Source organism: Geotrypetes seraphini, chromosome 1 (genome assembly GCF_902459505.1).
Source record: "Geotrypetes seraphini chromosome 1, aGeoSer1.1, whole genome shotgun sequence".
Lineage (NCBI taxonomy): Eukaryota > Metazoa > Chordata > Amphibia > Gymnophiona > Dermophiidae > Geotrypetes > Geotrypetes seraphini.
The window spans coordinates 24,707,234-24,733,654 of NC_047084.1; the positions used below are offsets into that span (position 1 = coordinate 24,707,234).

General features: G+C 46.0%; 1 protein-coding gene across 3 annotated transcripts in view; it reads left to right on the forward strand.

Annotated features, from left to right (window-relative positions):
- TMEM171 (transmembrane protein 171) overlaps positions 1-24,955 on the forward strand; it is a 41,033-nt gene extending 16,078 nt beyond the window's left edge. For all 3 annotated transcript variants that reach the window (XM_033929223.1, XM_033929231.1, XM_033929237.1), the window contains 2 exons: positions 1,960-2,095; positions 24,701-24,955. In XM_033929223.1, the coding sequence (XP_033785114.1) occupies positions 1,960-2,095; positions 24,701-24,896 (332 nt within the window). In that variant the 3' untranslated portion in view covers positions 24,897-24,955. The remainder of the gene's footprint in view (positions 1-1,959; positions 2,096-24,700) is intronic.
- The last annotated feature ends 1,466 nt before the right edge of the window (positions 24,956-26,421 follow it).

Consider the following 26,421-nt stretch of genomic DNA (forward strand, 5'->3'; position numbering starts at 1 on the left):
CTTTTTTAAAACTAGCTATGTTAACCACTCTTACCATATCCTTTGGCAACACGATTCAGAACTCAACTATTTTCTGAGTGAAAAAATATTTCCTCTTACTGGTTTTAAAAGTCTAACTCTAACATCATTGAGTGTCCCACAGTCTTTGTAAATCATGGTGCAGTAAAAAATCGATCCACTTGTACCCATTCTACACCACTCAGAATTTTGTAGACTTCAATCATATCTCCCCTCAGCGGTCTCTTTTGCAAGCTGAAGAGCTCTAACCTCGTTAGCCTTTCCTCATACGAGAGAAGTTCCATCCCCTTTATAATCTTGGTTGCTCTTATTAGAACCTTTTTCTAATGCCACTACCTCTTTTTTTGAGATAGAGACCAGAACTGAACTCAAGGTGAGGTCACACCATTGAGCAATACAGAGACATAACATTCTTAGTCTTCTTTACCATACCTTTCCTAATAATTCCTAGCACCTTGTTTGCTTTTTTTGGCCACCACTGCACATTGGGCAGAAGCTTTCATTGTATTGTCCACGATGACACCCAGATCTTCTTTTCTGAGCACTGACCCCCCCCCCCTCCAGTGGTCTCTAGCATCTGATAACTATGATTTGGATTATTCTTCCCAATGTGCATCAATTTGCATTTGTCCACATTAAATTTCATCTGCCATTTGGACGCCCAATCTTCAAATTTCCTAAGGTCTTCCTACAATTTTTCACAGGTCCATATGTGTTTTGACAACTTAACAGCTTAGTGTCATCTGCAAATTTAATCATCTCGCTCTTAGTTCCAATTTTTCAGATCATTTATAAATAAGTTAAATAGCAATGGTTGGTCCTGTGGCACACCACTATTTACCCTCCTCCATTGAGAAAAATGGCCATTTAACCTCTACCCTTTGTTTTCTGTCCAATAACCAATTCGTAATCCACAATTGAACATTGCTTCCTATCCCATGACTCTTTAATTTTTTCAGGAGTCTCATGAGGAACTGTGTCAAAAGCATTCTGGAAATCTAGATATACTACATCAACCGGCTCACCTTGATCCACATGCTTATTCACATTTTCAAAGAAGTCAAGTAAATTGGGTGAGACAAGACCTACCTCGGCTGAACCCATGCTGACTCTGTCCCATTAAATCGTGTTTGTCTACATGTTCCACGATTTTATTTTTTATAATTGTTTCCACTATTTTGCTGGCATGTTTCTCTAATGTCAAGGCACCTAAATCCTATAGTGCACAATTCAAAAGGGGGCATGACCATGGAAAGGACATGAGTATGCCAAAAGCCTCTTGAAAGTTGCGTGTGTAGAATAATGGGTGAGTGTGCCCAACTTGGGAGTCGGCATTTATACCAGGTTTTAGCAGGTGTAACTCCAGCATCCAAAATTAGGACACAGGAATTGGTGCTAAGCATTATTTTACAAATGGCGGTTGTCCTTCATAGAATAGTGCTTTGGGCGCCAGAGAAAGTAGGCACTTTTTGAGCACCATTTATAGAGTCTCGCCCTAGGCTCATACCATGTGGCTTCAGGGTGCCTAACTTGAAGCACCTGGTTTTAGAAGTGCCTCCTTTTTGTGTTTTTCATACATACAGTAGTTGGGTTATTAAAGAGAACTGCTTAAATGCACAGTGCCTGCACCAGATGTCATTACTATTGTGTGTTTCTAAACTGTTGGACTTTATGCAAACATCACTGCCTCTGATAACCCGTAAACCATGCTAACGTTCTGTTTTGCAGACCTAGCTACCTGCAGAATACTAAACATAGACTTCTTTTTGCCTTGCATAACTTGTTTTGCTTGGATTTAGCTCAATTAGTTTTAGTCATAGTTAAAGATTAGTTACATTCAGGCAAACTAGGTATTTTCTGTGCTATGCTTTGTGTATAGTTTTTAAGAGAGCAATAGTTGGATTAAATATGTATGGATATAACTGGTTTCTTTCTTGACAGGAGATGCAGTAATAATATTTCCACCACCTCCTCCACCTTATTTTGCTGACACTTCAACATCTGGAGCCTATAATAGCACTAATAGTTTGCCTACGAGTGAGAGTCCTCCACCTTACAGCAGTATTTTTAATTACAGGTGAGATTCAGCTTCATTTTAACTTATTGAAAAGGCTCCTGTGTGCAAATGCAATATTATCCAGTATTTTAAAACATTGTGTATAGCTCCTCAGTGTATCCTTCTTTCTTTTTTTTCCCCTCTCATCCCTCGAATTTAAGGAATATAATGGTGATAGCACATGGTCTGGTATTTAAAGTAAGCTATATTAGGCATTTCTTTTTGTGAATAACAATTTTGACAGAGTTCCAGATGTAGTAAGAGCTTTGTATTAAGAACTAGTTAAGAGAAAACAGAGTAGGGTTAAATGATCAATATTTTCAATGGAGAAGGGTTGAAGGTGGAATTCCACAGGTGTCTGTGCTGGGACTGGTGCTTTTTTAACTCATCAATAAATGATCTAGAGATGTGAATAGGGAATAATCAGCCTTGAGTCTTTCCTCTGCTGCATCCCACCTCCCTCTGATGCAAAATCCTGTTGGTAGGATGCAGCGAATGGAAGACCTAAGGCTGGCTGAAAGCAGCCTGCTGTGCATGCTATTGCTACCAGTAATGTTGAAGGTTGTGGGGGAAGAGAGAGAGCAGTGCTGGACTAGGGGCTGAAGAGTGGAGGGGAGGAGAAAGCATTGTTGAACTCAGAGGCTGGAGATTTTGGTACTCTATCTCCAGCACCCTTGACCAGAGCCTCACCATCCGGTCCAGTGATTGAACCAGCTCTGGCTGCTGTTTTGGATACTTAAGCACAAAAATGGCCTGCTCATATTTTTGAAGAAGAAATCCAGATGTCTTTCTGGTTTGAAAATAGCTGGTCAGGTTTTGTGATGGGGGGGGTTGGGGGGTGGGTTATGAGCAAGACATCCCATCTGACTAGTATGTTCTTTTAAAAATGCCCCATCCTCATCTCCTTTGTAATTGTTTAGCACCAGCAAGCAGCTTTCCACTTTGACTTGAAGCCCATCTCATCAGAATAAGCCTGTTTTGTACCCCAGTTAAAAGTATGGAAAGCTCTTCTTGCGCCATAACTTCATCCATGCATTGAAACTCCAGAGCTCAGCTTTCCTCCAGAAACCTGGACATAAAATTGGGAGCATTTCTGAGAATACTACCTTGGATATTCTTGGTATTAATTTCCTCCTTAAGACCAAATTAGTGCAGAGGGAAGGCCCTGGAAAGCATTCTTAGCACAGATGCTCAATCTACAAACAATAAAACAAGCAATGATAAGCATGTGACATGGTTCCTGGTTCCAGAAAAGTGAATAAATGAGGCTGGTGGCACTTTTAAGACTAATCAGTTTAAAGTGTGATTTAGGGAACCATGATGGATTCATGTGTGATTCCTGTGCAGTCTCAGTATGTTGGGTTTTTTTTTTTTTTTTACTAACTCTTCATTTTAACATGATGCTCATAAACAAACACCCTGTTGTAGTTATGAAATATTTAATTAGTGTATGCTTTGTTTTGCTCTCTGTATTTTGATTCAAATGTTGCACCATTTTTGGGGTGCTTATTTATTATAATCTGTCTTTAACTTGGCTGAGTTGTGGAAAGAGTTGAATATAAAATCCTAATGACTGGTCAAAGCTAAACCAGGGTACACAGATTGTGGATGGTTAGAAATCAGCTCAGGGTTTTTCCACTAATTTTTAAAGCAAGGGCCATGACACCAATAATGCTTTGCAACATTCATACCAGAATACCTGGCCTTGATTAAACGTGCAGAACACAGATAAAACCCTATGCAAATACAGGACCATAAACTAAACTACCTAATATACACAAACAAAACCCTAAGATAAGAGTCTGCATGCAGTACAAAACCAGAGAAATAGAAACAAATGCATTTATTCCTGAACAGTGCAAAATATAGACAGCAGATGTAAATTCTCAAAACCTGACACATTTCAATCAGTAAATTGAAAATAAAAATCATTTTTCCTACCTTTTGTCTGGTGGTTTTTTGTGGGGTTTTTTTTCTTTCTTTCCAATTATTTTTCCCATTCTCTGGTTGCACTTCCTTCTGTCTGTGCTTTTAACTGTTTGAGGGCCTTATCCATTTGTTATTTTTCTCTCTCACTTTCTGTTCTATATCCATCTTTGGTACTTAACTTTTAACATTCAACTTTCTTCCATTTTTCTGATTGCTTCTCAATCTGCTTTTCCATGCCTTCCCTTCCCATCTATCTTTGTGCACCATCTCCCTCTTTCCTCTCCCCTATTTCCATCTATCCATAAACAGCATTTCTTCAATTTCTCTGCCCTTCCCCACCTCTCCTATCCCTGTGTACCATCTCCTCTTTCCCTCTCCCATTGTCTGACATCTGTCTTCCCCCTCTTTTAGTCTGTAATCTCTCTTCCCTCCTTCCATCCTCTCCCCCCCTTGTGGTCTGGCATCGGTTATCAGTTTCCCTTCCCCCCTCCCCCTACCGTATTCTGGAATCTCTCCCTCCTCTCTCTGGTCTCACATCTCTCTTTTTCCCTCCCCCTCCCCATCCAGTGGTCTGACATCTCTCTCTCCTTCCCTCCCCATCCAGCGGTGTGACATCTTTCTCTTTCCCCTTTTCTGTGGTCTGGGATCTCTCTCTCTCCCCCATCCAGTGGTCTGGCATATCTACCTTCCCTTTCCCCTGGAAGTTTAGCAGCTTATTTCCCTTTCCTCCCCATTCCTGCAATCCAGCATCTCTTACTCTCCCTGTATTCTTTCCTTATTCCCTTGCATCCCCTTGTCTTTCACCTCTCTCCTTCCTTCCCCCCCATCCCAAAGTCTGGCATCTCTTTCCCTTTTCTTTCTTTCCCTGGAGGTGTGGCATCTTTTTTTCCCTCTCTTCCCAATCCCTGCAGACCAGCATCTCTCTATTATTCTCAACCAATTTTCTAACCCCCACCCCCACTGCCAAGATCTGGTGCTTGCTCTCTGTTCTTATTTCCTTCAGTGCTGCTCAAACTCTTTGGGCTCCTGGCAGTGTGAACATGCTGCTTTTGGTGGCCTAGAAGGTTTCTCTCTGCTACTGCTTCCACCTATGTGGTGACAAGAAATATTAGCAGAGAGAGCTTCCAGGCTATTGAAGGTAGTGTGTTTACTTCACTCACTCTACTGGCAGCCTGAAGAGTAAGAGCAGCACTGCTAGGAATGAGAACGATGACTAAGCACCAGATTTTGCCAGGGAGGAGAGTCATGGATATATGCGCAGACCATTCAGAAAGTCTTTGCGGGACGTCATTGGCTCGTAAGCCTTGCATTGAAGACCACTGAATTAGCTCAATTATCACTAGATGGGACTAACTAGCTAATGCAGATTCATGACTTTAAATTGAATTGTGGTTCTACTCTGTTGCAGATCTAGTGTTGCTTTTCAGTGTGAATGAAATCTGGTTGGGCTAGGTTCTTGCACTGGAAAATTATGTAATGCATATTGCATAAGAACTGAGTCTTCAGGAGAATAACAAATTGCACCAACAACAAGCCTCCAATTAAATGTATAATGTATTACTTTCTAATAAAGTTGAATTATTTCTTGTTTAATTTCTATAGCTTGAGTTGGTCCTTTTTGGCAAATGAGCACATTTTAAAAATATATTTAATTCTCGATAGCTTTAGTCTCTGAATAACAGGGTAGGTTAGAAGCAACAAACTAATGTCTCCAAATTGTGAAAGTTTAATACAGTGGTGCCTCACACAACGAACTTAATTGGTTCCAGGAGCAAGTTTGTTATGTGAAACGTTCGTTATGTGAAACGCGTTTTCCCATAACAATACATGTAAAAAAAAATAATTCGTTCTGCAGCATAAAATATGCTAAGATGACATAAAAAAAGATAAATTTTTGGTTATTATTTTTATTTAGATACATCTATAAACATAATTGTTTTTTAAAACAACACACATTTTTTAAATTTAAAGACAGACTAAGTAGAGTCTAATTTTACAGTGAGAGAGGGCAGAGTCTCAGCGGCAAAAACTGGGACTTAACTGTTCATTTTTTTTTTTTTTCTACCGTGTTTCCCCGATAAGGCAGGGCCATCAAATAAGACAGCCCCCCCTTTTTAGAAAAAAATGTAAAATAAGGCACCCCCCCGCAAATAAGCCACCCACCGATACCTGCGCTTACCCGAATCGGGTGGTACGGTGGGTGACTCCGTGTGGTCCCTGGCACCCCCGACACGATCGGGGCAAGAGGGAGCTCAAGCCCTCTTGCCCCCCGACTCCCCGACACGATCGGGGCAAGAGGGAGCTCAAGCCCTCTTGCCCCCCCGACTCCCCGACACGATCGGGGCAAGAGGGAGCTCAAGCCCTCTTGCCCCCCCCGACTCCCCGACACGATCGGGGCAAGAGGGAGCTCAAGCCCTCTTGCCCCCCGACTCCCCGACACGATCGGGGCAAAAGGGAGCCCAAGCCCTCTTGCCCCGCCGATTCCCCAACTCCCCGACAATATCGGGCCAGGAGGGAGCCCAAGTCCTCCTGGCCACGGCGACCCCCTAACCCCACCCTGCACTACATTACGGGCAGGAGGGATCCCAGGCCCTCCTGCCCTCGACGCAAACCCCCCTCCCCCCAACGACCGCCCCCCCCAAGAACCTCCGACCGCCCTCCCAGCCGACCCGCGACCCCCCTGGCCGACCCCCACGACACCCCCTTCCCCGTACCTTTCTGTAGTTGGCCGGACAGACGGGAGCCAAACCCGCCTGTCCGGCAGGCAGCCATCGACGGAATGAGGCCGGATTGGCCCATCCGTCCCAAAGCTCCGCCTACTGGTGGGGCCTAAGGCGCCTGGGCCAATCAGAATAGGCCCGGGAGCCTTAGGTCCCTCCTGGGGGCAGGGCCTGAGGCACATGGTCGGGTTGGGCCCATGTGCCTCAGGCCCCGCCCCCAGGAGGGACCTAAGGCTCCCGGGCCTATTCTGATTGGCCCAGGCGCCTTAGGCCCCACCAGTAGGCGGAGCTTTGGGACGGATGGGCCAATCCGGCCTCATTCCGTCGATGGCTGCCTGCCGGACAGGCGGGTTTGGCTCCCGTCTGTCCGGCCAACTACAGAAAGGTACGGGGAAGGGGGTTGGGGGTGTCGTGGGGGTCGGCCAGGGGGGTCGCGGGTCGGCTGGGAGGGCGGTCGGAGGTTCTTGGGGGGGGGCGGTCGTTGGGGGGAGGGGGGTTTGCGTCGAGGGCAGGAGGGCCTGGGATCCCTCCTGCCCGTAATGTAGTGCAGGGTGGGGTTAGGGGGTCGCCGTGGCCAGGAGGACTTGGGCTCCCTCCTGGCCCGATATTGTCGGGGAGTTGGGGAATCGGCGGGGCAAGAGGGCTTGGGCTCCCTTTTGCCCCGATCGTGTCGGGGAGTCGGGGGGCAAGAGGGCTTGAGCTCCCTCTTGCCCCGATCGTGTCGGGGAGTCGGGGGGGCAAGAGGGAGCCAGGCGGAGAGAGGGCAGTTAAGCAGTGCCTGCGCGGAAGGATGCAGCTCGGGCGACTTCGTTGTGTGAAACGAAGTTCGTTGTACGGATCAAGACATAAAGTTCGTTGTGCGCAGCGTTCGCTGTGCGAGGCGTCCGTTATGCGAGGCACCACTGTACTTTTTATTTTTGGAAAACTTTTGCATAAATTAACACTGGTCTTTGGGACTCCAGAGGGAGAGTGTTGGTAAGTTTTTGTGAAGAGGCTTGTATAAAGGAGCTGCTTTTGAGTGGAGCAGAGAAATGGTCTTAAGTGCAGTGGTCTGAGAACCAGGGGAGCCAGATCCAATTCCCTTTGCAGCTACTTGTGACTCTTGGCAAGTCACCTAACTCTCCATTGCCCCAGGTACAAAATTGCATACCTGTATGTAATATATAAACCGTTTTGATTTTAATCGGAGAGTGACAATATATCAAATCCCATCCCCTTTTCAAGAAAATTTTAAGTATTCAAGAAAGCATTGTAAGCTAGTATGAGGAGGCAAAGCTGCAAAAGGTACTCTATAAGCCCCCTCTGCTCAATCAAGGCAGTGACCCACACAGGGGTTTATCCATATTCTATATTGGGTTGTGGGTATGGTGTGGTTTGTTGGTCTAGGAGTATGATTTTCGGAGTATGATTCTCGCAATTTCCAGACTAGCCCCTCCCTTTGCAGGGCAGATTCAAAGTGGCAGAAGCGTGTGGCTCAGTATTAGTTAGACTTTTGAGGTCTAGCTAGATACTTGGAACCTGGGCCGGCCACTGTTGGAAACAGGATACTGGGCATGATAGACCTCCAGTCTGTCCCAGTATGGCAATTCTTATGTTGGTCATGCCTCTGTCTTGCACCTAAAATGTGTATACTAGAGCAGCCTGATTCATGAAAAAATTTCAATGTGATTAGATTCATTTTCTGTGATATACCGGCAGCTTTAAAATTAGCTAGCAGGTTAATTTTGCAGCCTCTTCACCTACCCCAACTCCCTTTGTCCTCTCCATGCTAGCGCTGTCAAGTGTAACATAGTAACATAGTAGATGATGGCAGATAAAGACCCGAATGGTCCATCCAGTCTGCCCAACTTGATTCAATTTAAATTTTTTTAATTTTTTCTTCTTAGCTATTTCTGGGCAAGAATCCAAAGCTTTACCCGGTACTGTGCTTGGGTTCCAACTGCCAAAATCTCCATTAAAACCTACTCTAGCCCCTCTCCACCCTCCCAGCCATTGAAGCCCTCCCCAGCCCATCTTCCACCAAATGGCCATATACAGACACAGGTCTGCCCAGTACTGGCCTTAGTTCAATTTTTAATATTACAGTGGTACCTCGGTTTACGAGTGCACTGGTTTGCAAGTGTTTTGCAAGACGAGCAAAACATTTGCAAACTTGGTGCCTCGTAAACCGAGCTTGCCTCGCTGTACGAGCGCCCCTCCCTGCGATCCGGCTTCCTCCCCCCCTCCCGCTCACGTCTGCCCCCCCCTGCGATACTACATCCCCCTCGAGCACGGCAATGACATCCCTTACCCCGACTGGGCACCAGTGCCGGTGCCCGAAGATCCTCCCTCTTCTGGCGTGGCCTGGGCTGGGCGGTGCTTCGTGTCGGAAACCCTCCCTCTTTTGGCCTGGGCCGGGCTGGACTGGCTTTGAGCATTTGCGCATGCTCAAAGCCTTCTGGTCTCGCTCTCTCCGAGATTCTGAATATGAGAATCTCGGAGAGAGCGAGACCAGAAGGCTTTGAGCATGCGCAAATGCTCAAAGCCAGTCCAACCCGGCCCAGCCCAGAAGAGGGAGGATCTATGACGCGACGCTCCGCCCAGCCTAGGCCGCGCCAGAAGAGGGGAGGATCTTCGGGCACCGGCACTGGTGCCCAGTCGAGGTAAGGGATGTCATTGCCGTGCTTGGTGGGGGGGATGTAGGATCGCAGTGGAGAGGGGAAGCAATGCGAGTGGGGGGAGGATGCCGGTTCTCAGGGGGGGATGCCGGATCGCCGGGGGGGGGGGAATGGAGCAGCGCTGGTAGCCTCGGGGGGGGGGGGGGGAGGAGGTGGAACCAATCAAAGCGAGTTTCTCCTATGGGGAAACTTGCTTTGATGTACGAGCAATTTGGTTTACGAGCATGCTTCTGGAACGAATTATGCTCATAAACCAAGGTTCCACTGTATTTTCTGATTCTAAATCTTCTGTGTTCATCCCATGCTTCTTTGAACTCAGTCACAGTTTTACTCTCCACCACCTCTCTCGGGAGCGCATTCCAGGCATCCACCACTCTCTCCGTAAAGTAGAACTTCCTAAAATTGCCTCTAAATCTACCACCCTTCAGTCTCAAATTATGTCCTCTGGTTTTACCATTTTCCTTTTTCTGGAAAAGATTTTGTTCTACATTAATACCCTTCATGTATTTGAATGTCTGAATCATATCTCCCCTGTCTCTCCTTTCCTCTAGGGTATACATATTCAGGGTCTCCAGTCTCTCCTCATACGTCTTCTGGCGCAAGCTTCCTATCATTTTCGTCATCCTCCTCTGGACCGCCTCAAGTCTTCTTATGTCCTTCGCCAGATACGGTCTCCAAAACTGAACACAATACTCCAAGTGGGGCCTCACCAATGACCTGTACAGGGGCATCAACACCTTCTTCCTTCTACTGGCTACGCCTCTCTTTATACAGCCCAGCATCCTTCTGGCAGCAGCCACTGCCTTGTCACACTGTTTTTTCACCTTTAGATCTTCGGACACTATCACCCCAAGGTCCTTCTCCCCGTCCGTGCATAAAAGCTTCTCTCCTCCCAGCATATACGGTTCCTTCCGATTATTAATCCCCAAATGCATTTCTTTGCATTGAATTTTAGTTGCCAGGCATTAGACCATTCCCCTAACTTTTGGAGATCCTTTATCATATTTTCCACTCCCTCTTCGGTGTCTACTCTGTTACAAATCTTGGTATCATCTGCAAAAAGGCACACTTTTCCTTCTAACCCTTCAGCAATGTCACTCACAAATATATTGAACAGGATTGGCCTTAACACCGAATCCTGAGGGACTCCACTACTCACCTTTCCTTCCTCCGAGTGACTTCCATTAACCACCACCTCTGGTGTCTGTCCGACAGCCAGTTTCTAACCCATTTCACCACTTTGGGTCCTAACTTCAGCCCTTCAAGTTTGTTCAACAGCCTCCTATGAGGAACTGTATCAAAGGCTTTGCTGAAATCTAAGTAAATTACATCTAGCATATGTCCTCGATCCAGCTCTCTGGTCACCCAATCAAAAAATTCAATCAGGTTCATTTGGCACGATTTACCTTTTGTAAAGCCATGTTGCCTCTGATCCTGTAACCCATTAGATTCAAGGAAGTACACTATCCTTTCTTTCAGCAACACTTCCATTATTTTTCCAACAACTGAAGTGAGGCTCACCGGCCTGTAGTTTCCTGCTTCATCCCTGGGACCACTTTTATGAATAGGGACCACATCCGCTCTCCTCCAATCCCCAGGAATAATTCCCGTCTCCAGAGATTTGTTGAACAAGTCTTTAATAGGACTCGCCAGAACCTCTCTGAGCTCCCTTAGTATCCTGGGATGGATCCCGTCTGGTCCCATCACTTTGTCCACCTTCAGTTTTTCAAGTTGCTCAAACACTCTCCTCTGTGAACGGCGCAGAATCTACTCCATTTTCTCGTGTATCTTTGCCAGACAATCTCGGTCATTCTCCAGGATTTTCTTCTGTGAACACAGAACAGCAGTATTTGTTTAGCACATTTGCTTTTTCCTCATCACTCTCCACATATCGGTTTCCAGCATGTTTTAATTTAGCAATTCCATTTTTCATCCAGGACTTGCCTTTATGATTACTACGTTTGTATAGTCAAATTTTTATGTATGTTTTTTTATGTGACAAAACAAAAAAATGGAGGAACTGGAAATAAAATGCACAGTCAAACAAAACAAAGTTTCCAGTTTAAATACACACTGGTAAAACATATTCAATGCCTTTATCCCTTATAAACTTATAAACATACTAATATTTAAACATTAACGGATGCTAGAATATATGTCTGTCTGCCATTCTTTATTTCCGTCTCTCTTCCTCCCGCTGTCTTTCTTTCTGTCTCTCTTTCTCCCTGGCCCCTTTTGTCTGTCTTTCTGTGTCTCTCCCTGCGTCTTTCTTCATTTCTTTCTGTCTCCCTCCCTCCTGCTGTCTGTCTTTCTTTCTATCTGTCTCTCCCTGCCCCCTATGCAGCAGCATTCCCTCCACCTCCATTTCTCTCCTCCCACTCCACTTCCCTGTGCAGCAGAAACGGCATTTCCCTTCCCCCCACCCCACTTCCCTGTGCAACAGCATTTTCCTCCCCCCCCACTTCCCTGTACAGCAGCTGCAGCAGCATTCCCTCCCACACCACTTCCCTGTGCAGCAGCGTTTTCCCCTCCCCCCCCTTTCCCTTCCCACGGTCTGGCCTGCTCCCTTAGTCCCTTGCCACCCCCCCTTCCCGCGGTCCCAACAAACCTGCTAACTCCAGCAGCGTCCACAGCACTCTACACACGCTGCTTCGGGGCCTTCTACTGCCCTGATGTACTCTTGCACGTCCATGATGACATCACCAGAGACGCGGCAGAGCAAATCGTGGCAGTAGAAGTCCCCGAAGCAGCGTGTGTAGAGTGCTGCGGACGCTGCTGGAGTCGGCAGGTTTGTCGGGACTGCGGGAAGGGAGGGGCGGCAAGGGACTAAGTGAGCTGGTCAGACGGTGGGAAGGGATGGGAGGATCAACGGGGGTTCAGGTGGTTCTTTTTTGAAGTTTTATTTTTAAGTTCAAAGCCGCCACCGCGGCTTCTCTCTCGATCCCCGCCTGCATTGGAAGCCTTCTCAGACGCAGGTGCGGTTCGAGAGAGGAGTTGCCACTGCGGCTTTGAACTTCAGCCGTGTAAATAAAGAGGGGGCAGTGTCTCTGCTGTCCAGTTTTTTGCCTCCCCCCCTTCCCTCCAGCTCCAATGGAGGAAATGCGGTCACTGGAAAGCTAAGCGCGCATGCGCACTCTGCCGACCACAGAACTACAGATCAGGGAACACGGCGGTAAGAGTGTGCATGAGCCCTTAGCATTTTATTATAGTAGATAGCTACAAGCTAACATTTAAAACACAGCACTCCTCTTGCTTGTAGCTATATATTTATAAGTTTATAAGGGGTGAAGGCATTGAGCATGTTTTACCAGTGTGTATTTAAACTGGAAACTTTGTTTTGTTTAGTTTGAATGTGTTTTTTATGTGAACTGCGTAGGCTATATGAGGTATATAAATTTTTAAATAAGTGAGATGTTGGTGAAATCGGCCAGCGAGTGGAGAAGGTGGAGGTAAAGTTGGAGTCCCATGGGGGAGCCTGGAGCAACTGAGGGATGGGCTGCAACAAATGTAGGAGCGGAAGCAATGTTAAAGATGGAAGATCTTAAGAGTAGCTCACAGAGATGCAGTTTTTGCCCCTGTGGAATTCCTGAAACGATCGTGGATTCCCAGAGTATGGAAGTCACGGGACTTATCTTGGAGTGAATTTTGCAACAAGTTGGTGAAACTAACGGCCTTGCTTCTCCAGATCTGGATCGGGTGCACTGAGCATTGGGCCTCTCTCTGGGGAACAGACTACGGGACATAATAATCTGCTTCCATAAATATGTACACCACATATATAATTGTTACCCTAGTCAATTCAAAAGTAATAACTTTTTTAATGAAACAAAAACTTCAAAATAAATAAACATATCAATGTGTTAACATATGCTCAGAGACCTGGAGACTCTGTGAGGTGAATATCTCAAATTGAAGTCTCGCCAACCAATCAGTGAATATTTACTGTGAAAAATTGTGCAATTACAAAATTCAAAAGACACAAAACATATCTTATATTCTCAAATTTTGTGGGGTCCCAACAAGGACCCTGCTTCATGTCTGCATCAGGGAAACCCAAATACAGAGTTCATATAAACAGATTTGGTCCTTATGAGTCAAAATACAAAAATAATCCTTCATAAGCACCATTACAAAATGTGGTGTATCAAAATATGCAAAACATACTCTAATGAAGAGCCTAAAAAAAAAAATTGTGAGGGGTACCAGTACACTTTCATAGAAATCTTCAGGCACAGTAACAAACCTGCACGTTTCTTCACTGCAAATGAAAAATGGCACCAATTCAGTTTGGCTGAATAGATTTGTGTGTCTACGTGGTGATGTCTCCCATAGAATGAACTTACAGCCAATGAAATGTAAAAGGGATGATATCATGCACAAAAACTTGTTGACTAGTGAGCTTAACTTAAATCACTAATAATAAAACCCTAAGCGCGCATGCGCACTCCTACCTGCGTGATCCGTAGCTCCGTCGCTTCACATACGCAGTGAGGTCCGATGATCTGCAGCCCTCTCCACCGCCCGTTCCTTCTGCACCGGGGACAGGATCCCTGTCAGCATCCCTCCCCAGCGCTGCTTTCAACGTCTGCTGCACAGGGCCCACGCTGTTCATACCAGCCATCAGGCAAGGGACTCGCTGGGGGGAGGATGAAAACTCAAAGCCCCTGTCTAGAGCAGTGTTTTTCAACCTTTTTTGGGCAAAGGCACACTTGTTTTATGAAAAAAATCACGAGGCACACCACCATTAGAAAATGTTAAAAAATTTAACTCTGTGCCTATATTGACTATATATAAAGTAATTCACTTGAGTGCCACCGCCGCCATCGGGAACAGGCCGGTGCCAAGTTCTCCCTGCTTCTCTTCCCCGAGGGGCCGACCAACTCTCGCCACCCGTCGTCAATTCTAACGTCGGAGAGGACGTTCTAGGCCAGCCAGGCAGCGATTGGCTTGTCCAGAACGTCCTCTCCGACGTCAGAATTGACGCGAGTGGCGAGAGTTGGCCGGCCCCACAGGGAAAAGCAGAGAGAACTTGGCGCCGGCCTGTTCCCGATGGCGGCGGTGGCACTCAAGTGGCTAAAGAGCCACAGTTTGCCGGCCTAGGGACAACACTGGAGGGTGGCCAGCTGTGCACCTCCTTGGGACGTAAACCCGGGGTGGGGCAGACCGCCCCCCCCCCCACCCTGGTATGCCACTATCTGTACCTCACTCCCTCCCTATGACCAAAAATTCTCCTTTCTTCTATTCCCCGTGTACACAACCATCTCTTTCCCTCCCTTCCTCTCTCCAAAGTCCATGCCTTCTGTGTCCAAACACTCATTCCCTCCCCCACCTCAGCATCTCTTTCCCTCCCTTCCTCTCTCCCAAGTCCATGCCTTCTGTGTCCAAAAACCCATTCCCTCCCCCACCTCAGCATCTCTTTCCCTCCCTTCCTCTCTCCCAAGTTCATGCCTTGTGTCCAAAACGCACTCCCTCCCCCCTTTTGTGTTCCGTGTTTGCCTCCCAGCCCATCTTTGCAACTTTCTCAGCAAAACGAAGCTCATGCCGCGAGGCTTGTCTTCTGCTTCCTGCCTGCCCTGCCGCGCACAAATAGCCGAACGGAAGTATTCTCCGACGTCAGCGCTGACGTCGGAGGGCAGGCTTTGCTTAAGCCCTCCCTCCGACGTCAGCGCTGACATCGGGGAACGCTTGCGATCGGCTTTATGTTAGCTGCAGGGCAGGCAGGAACAGAAGACGAGCCTCGCGGCTCGAGATGTATTGAACTCCGCGGGTCCCCCGTCCAGCTCTCTCCTGTCCACGTGGGGCGGACCGCCCCTCTCCCTAGACTGTGGCCTAGGACCCTGGGGGAGTGCGGGCCCCCTGTCAGCTCCGGGCCCCTGAATGCAGGACTGGTGGTACTGCCCTGATGGCGGCCCTGACCGTACGGCACACCAGGCAACATCTCGCGGCACACTAGTGTGCCGCGGAACAGCGGTTGAAAAACACTGGTTTAGAGGAACCAGCTAGGCTGAGCCAGCCAACAGTACCGGCGGGACTGACGGGCTCATGCATGGCACGCACAGATGGCGCGGGGATCCAGCGAGAGGAGGCCAGCATCAGCGACCCGACTACCGCCGGATCAGATACCAGACCCTCCCCACCCAAGGCCCTATGCCCGCTGCTCACCCCTACCCCTAAACTTCCACACAGCCGACCTTGGAATTGCGCACGGGAGCCCTGCCCGGCTCCTCCAGGCCAACGACGCGCAAGGGATTAAGACAGCCGGCCGAAGCAGCCGATCTGACCCTGCAAAAATGGGGGATCCCCTGCTGCGCCAGTAGCCCTGCACGCCGCTCCACCTCCGATGCGAGGACCAGCAAGCCAATGAAGAGGAAAGCACTGAGCACCGCCCATGGCGCCTGATGTACAGAACCGGCCCTGCGCACTGCACAGGGAAGTGGAGGGGAGGGAATGCTGCTGCACAGGGAAGTTGGGTGGGGGGAGGGAAATGCTGCTTCACAGGGATATGGAGAAGGATGGAATGCTGCTGCACAAGGAAGTGGGGGGAGGGAAATGCTGCTGCACAAGGAAGTGGGGGGAGGGAAATGCTGCTGCTGCACAAGGAAGTGGGGGGGAAGGAAATGCTGCTGCTGCTGCTGCACAGGGAAGGGGGGGAATGCTGCTGCTGCACAGGGAAGGGGGGAGAGGGAAAGGGGGCCAGGGAGCGAACTTGCTTTGCTTTGGGGGGAGGGGTGAGCTGGGGTGCAGGGAGCAATCTTGGTTTGCTTTGGGGGGGAGACAGAAGGGGGCCACAGAGAAAGACAAAGAAAGGCAGGCAGGGGGTCATTGAGAGAGAGAGAAAGACAGGCAGGCAGTGCATGGAGAGGCAGGCAGGCAGCGGGCAGGGAGAGAGAGAGAGACAGAAAGATAGGCAGACAGGGGGCCAGAGAGAGACGGACAGACAGAAAGAAAGAGACAGCAGGAGGGAGAGAGATAGAAAGAAAAAGACAGGGGCAGGGAGAGACACAGAAAGAAAGACAGACAGACATATATTCTAGCACCCGTTAATGTAACGGGCTTAACACTAGTGAATGAATAAATAGCTTGCAACTTAAATCACAATTTGAGTGAATCAAAGCTAACCCAGGAAAGTCCTCCATTCAATTTAACTGCTCAACCCATGAGGACATATTGAGGTTGAAAATCCACTATTCTCTTTGCCATAGTTGAACTACAAAATTGCCCTCTCCAATGAAACTGGGAGCTTCCAAGACCGAAAAACGTAAGTCTCCTGAGGTATGATTGTTGTCAAGCCAGTGTTGCACTAGAGGGGCTTCCTGAACTTTATTGCCCCTGCTTAGATGGTCAGCAATCCTGAACTTAATTTGTCTCGTCGTTTGCCCCACATACAATTTAGAGCAGGGGCATTGTATGACGTATCACTCCTGCAGTGTTGCAATTAGTCGAGCTCCGCTGGGAGATGACCCAGTATATAAATCGAAGACTAGATTAGATTAATAGCCCAATGTGGTACCTTAATGGAGTCCAATGCTACATTTTTACACTTTGTCACATGGATTGTGACCTCTCATAATAGGCTCTGAAGACTCTGCAAGTTTGAGAAATTGTGATTTCACTAACTGCTTTAATTCCTCCCACTAGAAAACTCAGACCTAACTATTCCAGCTGCTTTTACCACATTTTCTAGCAACCTCTTCCCTTCCAATCTTGCTTGCTCACATTCTCTCTCTTGCATACATATTCAGCTACATACCAATCATATATACTTCCATTATACAAAAAACAAATCATTCCATTAAGGGAAAACACCCTGAAATGTAGATCCTGGATGTCAGGACTCTGAGGTGGACTCCCCCCCCCCCTCTACACACACACACACACACACACTTTGGCACTTTTGAACTTGGTTTTCTCCAGCTCTGCCAGTGAGCATATAAATTCTTGATAAAGCAAGGAAGGCAAACCAATTATGCAATACAGACGGAACAAAACACAAGAAATCTAAAAGCAGGACAATATCACATTCAAAAAGGCCATATGTTCCAACAAGAATATTCCCCCAATTAGTCTATGTACACATATCCACTGGTTGATCTTGACCGGGGAAGTCATGGTGTTTACCAAATGGTTAGAATATCAACATCATATATGAATTTTAGAAAGCTATTAAAAACCCATCTGTTCTCAAAATTCTTGTAATCCCTTCAAAGCAGAATACTGATGTGAAACTATTGTTAAATCGTTGATGCCAATATTCTATCTATTGTAGCTCACTGACAATGGTCGGCCCATCTCTTTTGTAAACTGCATAGAACCGAAAGGCTTTTGTAGTATATGAATAAAAATTTGTTATGTTATGTTTACCTGCTGTTGCATGATATCTCAACCAGATTCAAGAAAACATCTTAGGAAACTACAAAACTAATATGATTTTATTCTCTTCTGTATATATATCTTGATGTATGTCCTTGACTTTGTCTTGCAATGAGGTTCACTAATGATTAGCGAGACTGTTTGTCTACTGGACAGCTTATCTTACTCTATCTCTTTGTATATAAATGTACATAGATAAGTTGTTCAGATTTTAGTTTTTCTATTTGTTAGGGAAGGTTGGGACCAGGACCACAAGTTTTATTCGACTGAATGTACCTTGAGCATATTTGCTACCATTGTATCATAGACTGTGTATTGCTTTTACAGTGGGTTGTAAAAATAGTCACATTTTTGCATTGTGCACTTTTCACATTCTACTGCCTAAAAGCTACATGAAAATATTTCTGACCTCTAGATTTGACCGAGGCCTACTTGCACATTCCTATTCGGACCTCCCATCATCGCTTCCTGCGCTTTTCAATCTTGGGGTAAAATTATCAGTTCTATGCTCTTCCCTTTGGTCTGGCCACGGTTCCGCTGACGTTCACCAAGGTGACGGTGGTAGTTGCGGCAGCGTTGCAAAAAGAGGGCGTTCTTGTTCATCCTTACCTGGACAACTGGTTGATTCGAGCCAAGTCGTTCTAGGAGAGCACTCGGGTCATGGCTCGGGTGGTGGAGTGCAGTCAACCTTGTCAAGAGCCGATTGTCTCCATCTCAGCGCCTGGAATATTTAGGGGTCCGGTTCGACACCTCCTTGGGGAAGGTCTTCCTTCCGGAGGCCCAGCTAAGCAAATTGCAGTCTCAGATTCGCCTGCTTATGGCGTCCCGGTGTCCTCAGGTGCAGGATTTCCTCCAAGTCTTAGGGTCGATGGCGGCCTCCTTCAGTGTAGTGAAGTGGTTGCGGGCCCACATGTGTCTTCTTCAGTATGCTCTTCTTCAGAGGTGGTCGCCTCAGAGGCACAGTCTGGATCATCTTGTTCCGCTTCCAGGCTTACCTCGGGGCAGTCTTCGTTGGTGGTTCAAGACCCCCCTTCTTGTACAAGGGGCGAGTCTGGATTTGCCGCAGTGGACAGTGCTGCTCACGGATGCCAGTCTTCTCAGTTGGGGGGTTCATTGTCTAGGTCACTCAGCTCAGGGCACCTGGTCTATGGAGAAGGCTTCTTGGTCGATCAATGTCTTGGAGACCAGAGCCATCCTTCTGGCATTGCTAGCCTTCCAGCTGTTTCTGATGGGCAAGTCAGTCAGGGTTCTGTCAGACAATGCCACAGTGGTGGCCTGTGTAAGTCATCAGGGGGCACCAGGAGCACTTCAGTGGCACAGGAGGCGGCTCTGCTCATGGTCTGGGCGGAGTCACCTAGATGCAGTGGGACTCTCGGGCTGGTTTCAGGGTTTTCTAACAAAAAGATCATATCAAGTGGTTTGTGATGGGAAATACTCTAGTTCCTGGAAAAACCCTTCAGGAGTACCTCAAGGTTCCCTGTTATCACCCACTTGTTCAATATTTACATCTCATCCTTAGGACATTTATTACAAAAGTTAAATCTAAGATACTATATATATATATATATATATATATATATATATATATATATATATATATATTCTGATGATATTTCTGTTTTAATTCCTTTGAATAGCATAACCAATGAAATTTTAGAGCACATTTCTTTCATTATGACTGAAATTGAACAATGGACAATCAATTTTAAATTGAAATTAAATACAGAAAAGACAAAAGTTTTCTTAGCAAGCCCAAATGATAAAATTATTAAAACATGTTACATCTAAATGGTCATGATTATCCGATTTCTAAAACTATAAAAATATTAGAAGTAGCATTAGACACCCATTTATCCATGGCTGAAGACACAAACTTAGTGGTGAAGAAGTGCTTTTTTGCACTTTGGAAATTAAAAAATATTTTGACCCTTTATCTTTCAGATTATTGGTACAGTCATTGGTTCTATCTATATTGGACTACTGTAATATCATTTACTTGGGTGTACCAAAAAAAACTGTGAAAAAACTAAGAATATGGCTGTCCATTTAATATTTGGACTGAAGAAAAACGATCGTTAGTTCCTACTAGTGCTGCCCGATTCAGGAAAAAAAAATTTGATTTGATTCAGCCTATTGAATGAATCGATTTTTTTTTTTTTTTAATTTGATTTTCCCTGCCCAAATTTGGGGGTTTTTTAAATTTTTTTTTTTCCAAACATCCTGGTGGGTTTATTTTATAGCCTCTTCACCCCCTTTGCCTTCTCCTAACCACACTGGCGCTGTGGTGTAAACAAAATAAACAAACAAAAAATATTTTTCCTCTCTCTGTTAAATCCTAGCTCACGTTTGCGGTCTAACACCAGCTCTGGTAGGATACATGTTTCAAATCTGGCATATTGTAATCACAAAACAGAATTTTATTTTTTTTTTTTTTTAACCTTTTGTTATTTGGCCATTATTCAAATCTTGTTGGTACCAGGCTCTGGTTGTCTTCCGATAACTTGCTTACTAGGGTCTCCTTCTTTCTCCGTGCTAACCATCCATCTGCCATCTCTGTCCTCCCCTTCCCTCCCCCGGAGGTCTAGCATCTTTCCTTTTTTTTCATCTCCATCCACAGATCCACCTTTTCTCAACTACCCTTTCATCCAACATCTCTGTCTCCTTCCCCACCACCCCAGGGTCCACTATCTCTCACTTTCTTTTCCCAACTATCCAGTATCTCTATCCCCCCCTCCACACCATCCCTTATGTCCAACTTTTCTCCCTTTCTGTTCTTTCCCTCCCTAAATCCCATTGTCCACGATCTCTCCCTCTCCTCTGTTGTTTAGACCCATTATTTCTTCCCCAAAAAGTCTGGCATATACACAATCTCTTTGAACCCCCCTTCCCTCCCTCCCTCCATGTACTTCTACACCAGGGCCCCCCCCCCCCGAAGGCCGGCCTGTCCCCCCATGAAGCCCTGTCCCCCCCCCCCCTGAAGGCCTGCATTCCACCCCTGAAGGCCTGTGCCACCATCCCTGAAGGCCTGTCCCCCCCCCTTGAAGGCCTGCCTGTCTCCACCCCCCCCACCCCCGGAAGACCTACATGTTCCCCCTGGCCTCCCGTGCACCGCTTACCTAATATGAGCAGCCTGCAAGGATGACGGTGCAAGCGATCTTTGCATACTGCTTCAGAGCTGTTTCCTCTGCCATAGTCCCGCCCATCCTCTGATGTCAGAGGCAGAATCGGAGGGAACAGCTCTGAAGCAGTTTGCAAAGATCTCTAGTACTGCGATCCCTGCAGGCTGCTCATATTTGGTAAACAGTGTGCGGGAGGCCAGGGTGGGAAGCCAGAAGCCAGGGGGAAATCCGGACACCGGGGGGGACCGGACACCAGCACTAACCGACTGATCCTCCCCCCTCGCTCTCTAAAGCAGGTGCGGCAGCGGCTGGCCAGCAAGAGCAGCACTGCTGCTCATGCTTTAGGGGGCGAGGGGGGAGGGTCAGCCGAATTGGGAAGCCAATTTTTTTTTTTTAACCGATTCAAATCGTCAATCAAACAGCAGAAGTTCCTACTATAGACTACTGCATTGGTTACCAATGGAGGCACGAATAATATTTAAGTTTTCTTGCATTTGTTTTAAATCGGTTTGGGGAATAGCCCCTACCTATCTTTTATCTCATTTCATGCTATACAGCCCTACTAGGATAACTAGAAAATGTAATTTATTTGCCTATCCAAGGATCACTGGTTGTAAATACAGGTCCTTTTTGGATAGAACATTCATGTTTCAAGCAAGTAAACAGCAATCTTGGTTAGGCAATTACATCAATGGAGCTAGGTTGACTTATGGCGCTTTTCGGAAAGAAATTAAGACTGCATTGTTCGACAGATTCATTTTCTAAACAGAAGTTTTACTAAATTTAATAATTTTATACTGACTATTCTTGAGAAATATGTTCTACTTTTACTATGTGTATTTTGTAAATCGCTGATTGTCCAATTCTCTTCAGTGTAAACCATCTAGAAGTCGTATGATTGTGGCGGTATAAAAGAATTATGTTATGTTATGTTCAAGAAATATCAGCATCCCACATAGCCAGAGTGGAGAATGTTCAAGCGGACTTCCTAAGTTGTCACGTGCTAGATTCCGGAGAGTGGTGTCTAAGCCCCGTGGCCTTTCAGTTGATAGTGCAGTCTTGGGATCAGTCCCTCACGGACCTGATGGCCACAAGTGTCAACGCCAAAACATCCCGCTTCTTCAGTTGTCACAGAGAAGGTTAGGCTGAGGGCCTGGATGCTCTGGTTCAACCATGGCCAACGGAAAGGCTGTTGTATGTGTTCCCTCCATGGCCATTAGTGAGCAGAGTTCTTCTCCACATAATTCGCCATCTGGGCCTCGTGGTTCAGTTTAACTTTTGTCTACATATTTCTGTTTTATCTCCCCTTTTACAAAACTGTAGAGCATTTTTTTAGCGCTGGCCGCAGCGGTAACAGCTCTGATGCTTATAGAAATTCTATGAGCATTTGAGCTGTTACTGCCATGGCTGGTGCTAAAAACCATGCTACAGTTTTGTAAAAGGGGGAGGGATTAGTTGTGTTTTCTCTGTTGTGTGTATGAAAGACATGGTTCTCTTTTAGCATTGACTGCAGGATCAATCTGTACTAATCTGGCTTGTTTAGTTTTATGATAGGTGTATTGTTCTACTGCTCACATTCATGTTGTGCGACGTGTGGATTGTTACTAAAAATCATGTTTTTTTAAATATAGATGAGGGGGTGTCGAAAAATGATGGGCCTCGGGTGTCATACACGCTAGGTATGATATTGGTTCTCTCCCTTCTCCACGCCCTGACCCTTTAATATTCCTCCTCCGGGCCTACCGAGGTACCTGGTAGTCCAGTGGGAATCTTTGTGTTAGGAGCGCAGCCCTCTTGCTCCTGCCTCCTCGCGGTTGCCTTCTAAAATGGCTGCCATGATCTCTCATGGCAGCTTGCATTACTACAGGAAATGTGAGCAGCTGTGAGAGGATATGGCAGCTATTTTAGAAGGCAGGAGCAAGAGGGCCATGCTCCTGCCACAGACTCCCACTGGACCACCAGGTACCTTGGTAGGCCTGGGGGGGTGGGGGGGTGGATTGTGGGATTGGTAAGGATTTTAAAGGGTTGGGTATGGAGAGCGATTCCATCAGGCAGCCTTGGGGCTGACCCACATCTGATGATGCAACTTCCTCTTTCCTCAGAGGCGGCTGGCCTAGCAAAGTCCCCGAGGCTGCATGATGGAATTGCTAAAGTAATGCTAGCAGCAGCTGTGTGTGTAAGTTAAAAGTACAGTGAGCTTGGAAGGGCTAGGGAGAGAAAACAATGGTGGATGGTGTGAGACCTACAGCGCCGTGCCATGTACCCCTGGGGTATGCGTTACCACGTGTTGAGAACCTCTGAGCTACAGAATGTGAAAAATCTACAGCACTTTCAAAGCACTGCATGCATTGTATCAGTAACTGAATAATTGATGTAAGTGGACCAGCTTTCTTCTTGCAAAGCAAATTTCAAGCTTAATCTGTAACTACTGAAAAAACTGCAGCCATTTAACTAGAGCTTATTGCAGTGTTTCTCTCAAGATAGTCCTCAGGGCACACTTTGCCAGGCAGACTTTCAGGATATCTGTGATGAATATATCTGAGAGATTTGCATACTGAAGAGGTAATGTATACAAATCTCTCATGCATGAAGTCATAATGCCATTATACAGAACCATGGTGAGGCCTCATTTGGAATATTGTGTGCAATTCTGGAGGCCACATTACCGAAAAGATGTGCTGAGAGTAGAGTCGGTGCAACAGATGGCCACCAGGATGGTCTCGGGCTCAAGGATCTATCGTACGAGGAAAGGCTGAAAAATGTACGGCTGTACTCACTCGAGGAAAGTAGGGAGAGAAGAGACATGATCTAGACGTTTTAAGTATATTACCGGCCGTATCGAGATGGAAGAAGAGATTCTCTTTCTCAAAGGACCCTCAGCCACAAGAGGGCATCCGCTCAAACTCAGGGGCGGGAAATTTCATGGCGACACCAGGAAATATTTCTTCACTGAGAGAGTGGTTGATCCTTGGAACGAGCTCCCGGTGCAGGTGATCGAGGCAAACAGCGGGCAAGAATTTAAGAGCAAATGGGATGCCCATGTGGAATCCCTTAGAGGGTTAAGCCAAGGGAACCTGTCACCAGGAGTGGGATCCCTAGGATAGTAGACTTGGGGGTGGGTCAGTGGAGTGGGCAGACCTGATGGGCTATGGCCCTTATCTGCCGTCATCTTCTATGTTTCTATGCATACTCAGTTTAGAGATTCTGAAAACTGGACTTGCTTGAGAAGCACTGGCTTACTGTGTATGCCTAGTAGTTACATAGAACAGTGTTTCCCAAGTCGGTCCTGGAGTACCTCCTTGCCAGTCAGGTTTTCAGGATTTCCACAATGAATATGCATATGAGAGTTGCATATAATGGAATCAGGTTATGCAAATTAATATTGTGCATATTCATTGTGGTTTCCTGAAAACCTGATTGAGTAGGTGTGTCCAGAGGACTGTGTTGAACGCCTGTTAAAGTAACATCTTCCAAAAGTTAGTATACATGTATTTTCTCCCCAAAAAGTATTACCTGTATGTTCTTGTTTCTATTTATTAACTTCATTCCTATGTACATTGTTGTGTGTGTAAAAATAAATTAGTTTATTCTTGAGCAGTCTTCAGTAGATTGACTCGGACCTGGTTGCAATTGCAAATTGTTGTGCCAGTGATTTGATTACATTTAACTGCCTATCTCTAATCATAAAATTATCTATAATTAGCAAATTCAGACTGAGAAGAATTTAATATTTTTGTCTGGTCATGGGATTTTCAAAGCCATAAGAGTGTGATAACATAACATGAGGCTACAGATACTAACAATTTTTCTTTTCCTTTTTTTTAATTTCAGTGATCATGTTAATATTGCTTCAGGAATTGCTAGTACTGGAAGGCAGGAGCATGTATACACCATTTCAGTGCCTAGCTTATCTTCTGAGCCTTTGAGAAGGCCATATGTCGGGCCTGAACCACCTCCAGAATATGAAAACCCATCCTCAAGTAATTCATCATCTTCTCCGGCTTCTACACAGAGAGCTAAGACCTAACTTGTGAAGACTTAAAACACCCCCCCCCCCTCAAAAAAAAAAAAAAAAGTTTATATGCAGTTAACATTTTTGATATTTTTAGACCTCATTTATTTTTTAATAAAAACAAATAAAATGTATATGCCTGTTCTTTTTTTTAATATGGTGCATAAAGATTAAACATGTTTTCTCAAATCAGCATTCAGAGAGTCCTGAAACTTATCAGAGTTCAACTAACAGGAACATTAATGTTTAACCTGTTTTATGACTAGCACGTGGGCATTCATGTTGAGGATTACGTTAAAAAATGTAATCTGTAGTCTTATGCCTTTTGATATGAGGCAGAATTGAAGGTGGGGTATTGATTTACATAGGAGATGAATTTCAGACCCAACCAGTTTATTCAAGGATCCCCTTACTAAACTGCAGTAAAAGAATAAGGCCTTGGCGTGCCCTTATGTTGGTCTTTCCTGTAAGCTATGGCCATTTTTACTGTGTGCATAAAACCCTTAATTTTCCCCATTAATGGCCATGTGCTAATGTTTCCTTTAGCATATGGCCATTTTTTTTTGAAAATTACTTAAACATTTTGTTGGTGATAAGGATTTGTGTGTTATCCATACATTAACCAGGTAGTGCATCTGTGTTACCTTATGCTAACTGGTTAGTGCAGGAATGCCCACTCTACCTCAACATGCCTCCTCAAAAATTGTGTGGCACGTGGTTAGGACACACACATTCAAAAAAATACCATGTGACACTGTAGTTGTCCTGCACTAGTCCATTTTATTTTGCTGTATCATTCATGCATTAACATCTTAAGCAGCTTAGTAAAAGGACCTCTCAGTTTGCTCAGTTGCATTGTCCACATGAGCTAGTGCAGGACTTTATTTGGTCTTTCCTCATTTTGTGTTCTTAGCTGAACATCAATATTCATTTTGTTGCCTGTGGCACTTATATTTTCCTTATCTAACCTAGTGGTGTAGCCAGACTTGACATTTTGGGCTTTCCCAGAGCTAATATGGATATCCTAAAGCCTGGAATCAGCATCAGCCTACCTTTCCCTTGCTCCCCCCCATGGCCCAGAATCAGCCTTACCCTTCCACCACCATCCATCCCTGTAGTCTGGAATCAGCCCTACCCTTCTCTACTCCCCCACTAGTCCTCTAGCCTAGGGTCAGCCATTCCCTCTCCTCAGTCCCATCCCCCACTAAATATATATATATTTTTAATCTGGATACTCCAGAGCCCATCAGCATTACATAATTGTGTATTTGTTTTACCTGTCCTCTACACACACTGGTTCCTTCACTTGTTGAGGCGCAAGGGAGCCAGGGGAGAGCTGTTAGGCCTCAAGTAGTGGCTCCTTCCTCAGTTCCTGAGACTTGGAGAGAGGAAAAGGAAAGTGCCCCATTTGCCTGCTAGCCTGAGAAGTTTAGGAGCCAGAACGACACGGGGCATTCTTTACTCACTGGCTTGTCCTATAAGGATATGCACGGCTGCCTGGGTGGGGGAAGAACTGCATCGGCAGTCAGGTTGAGCGGCT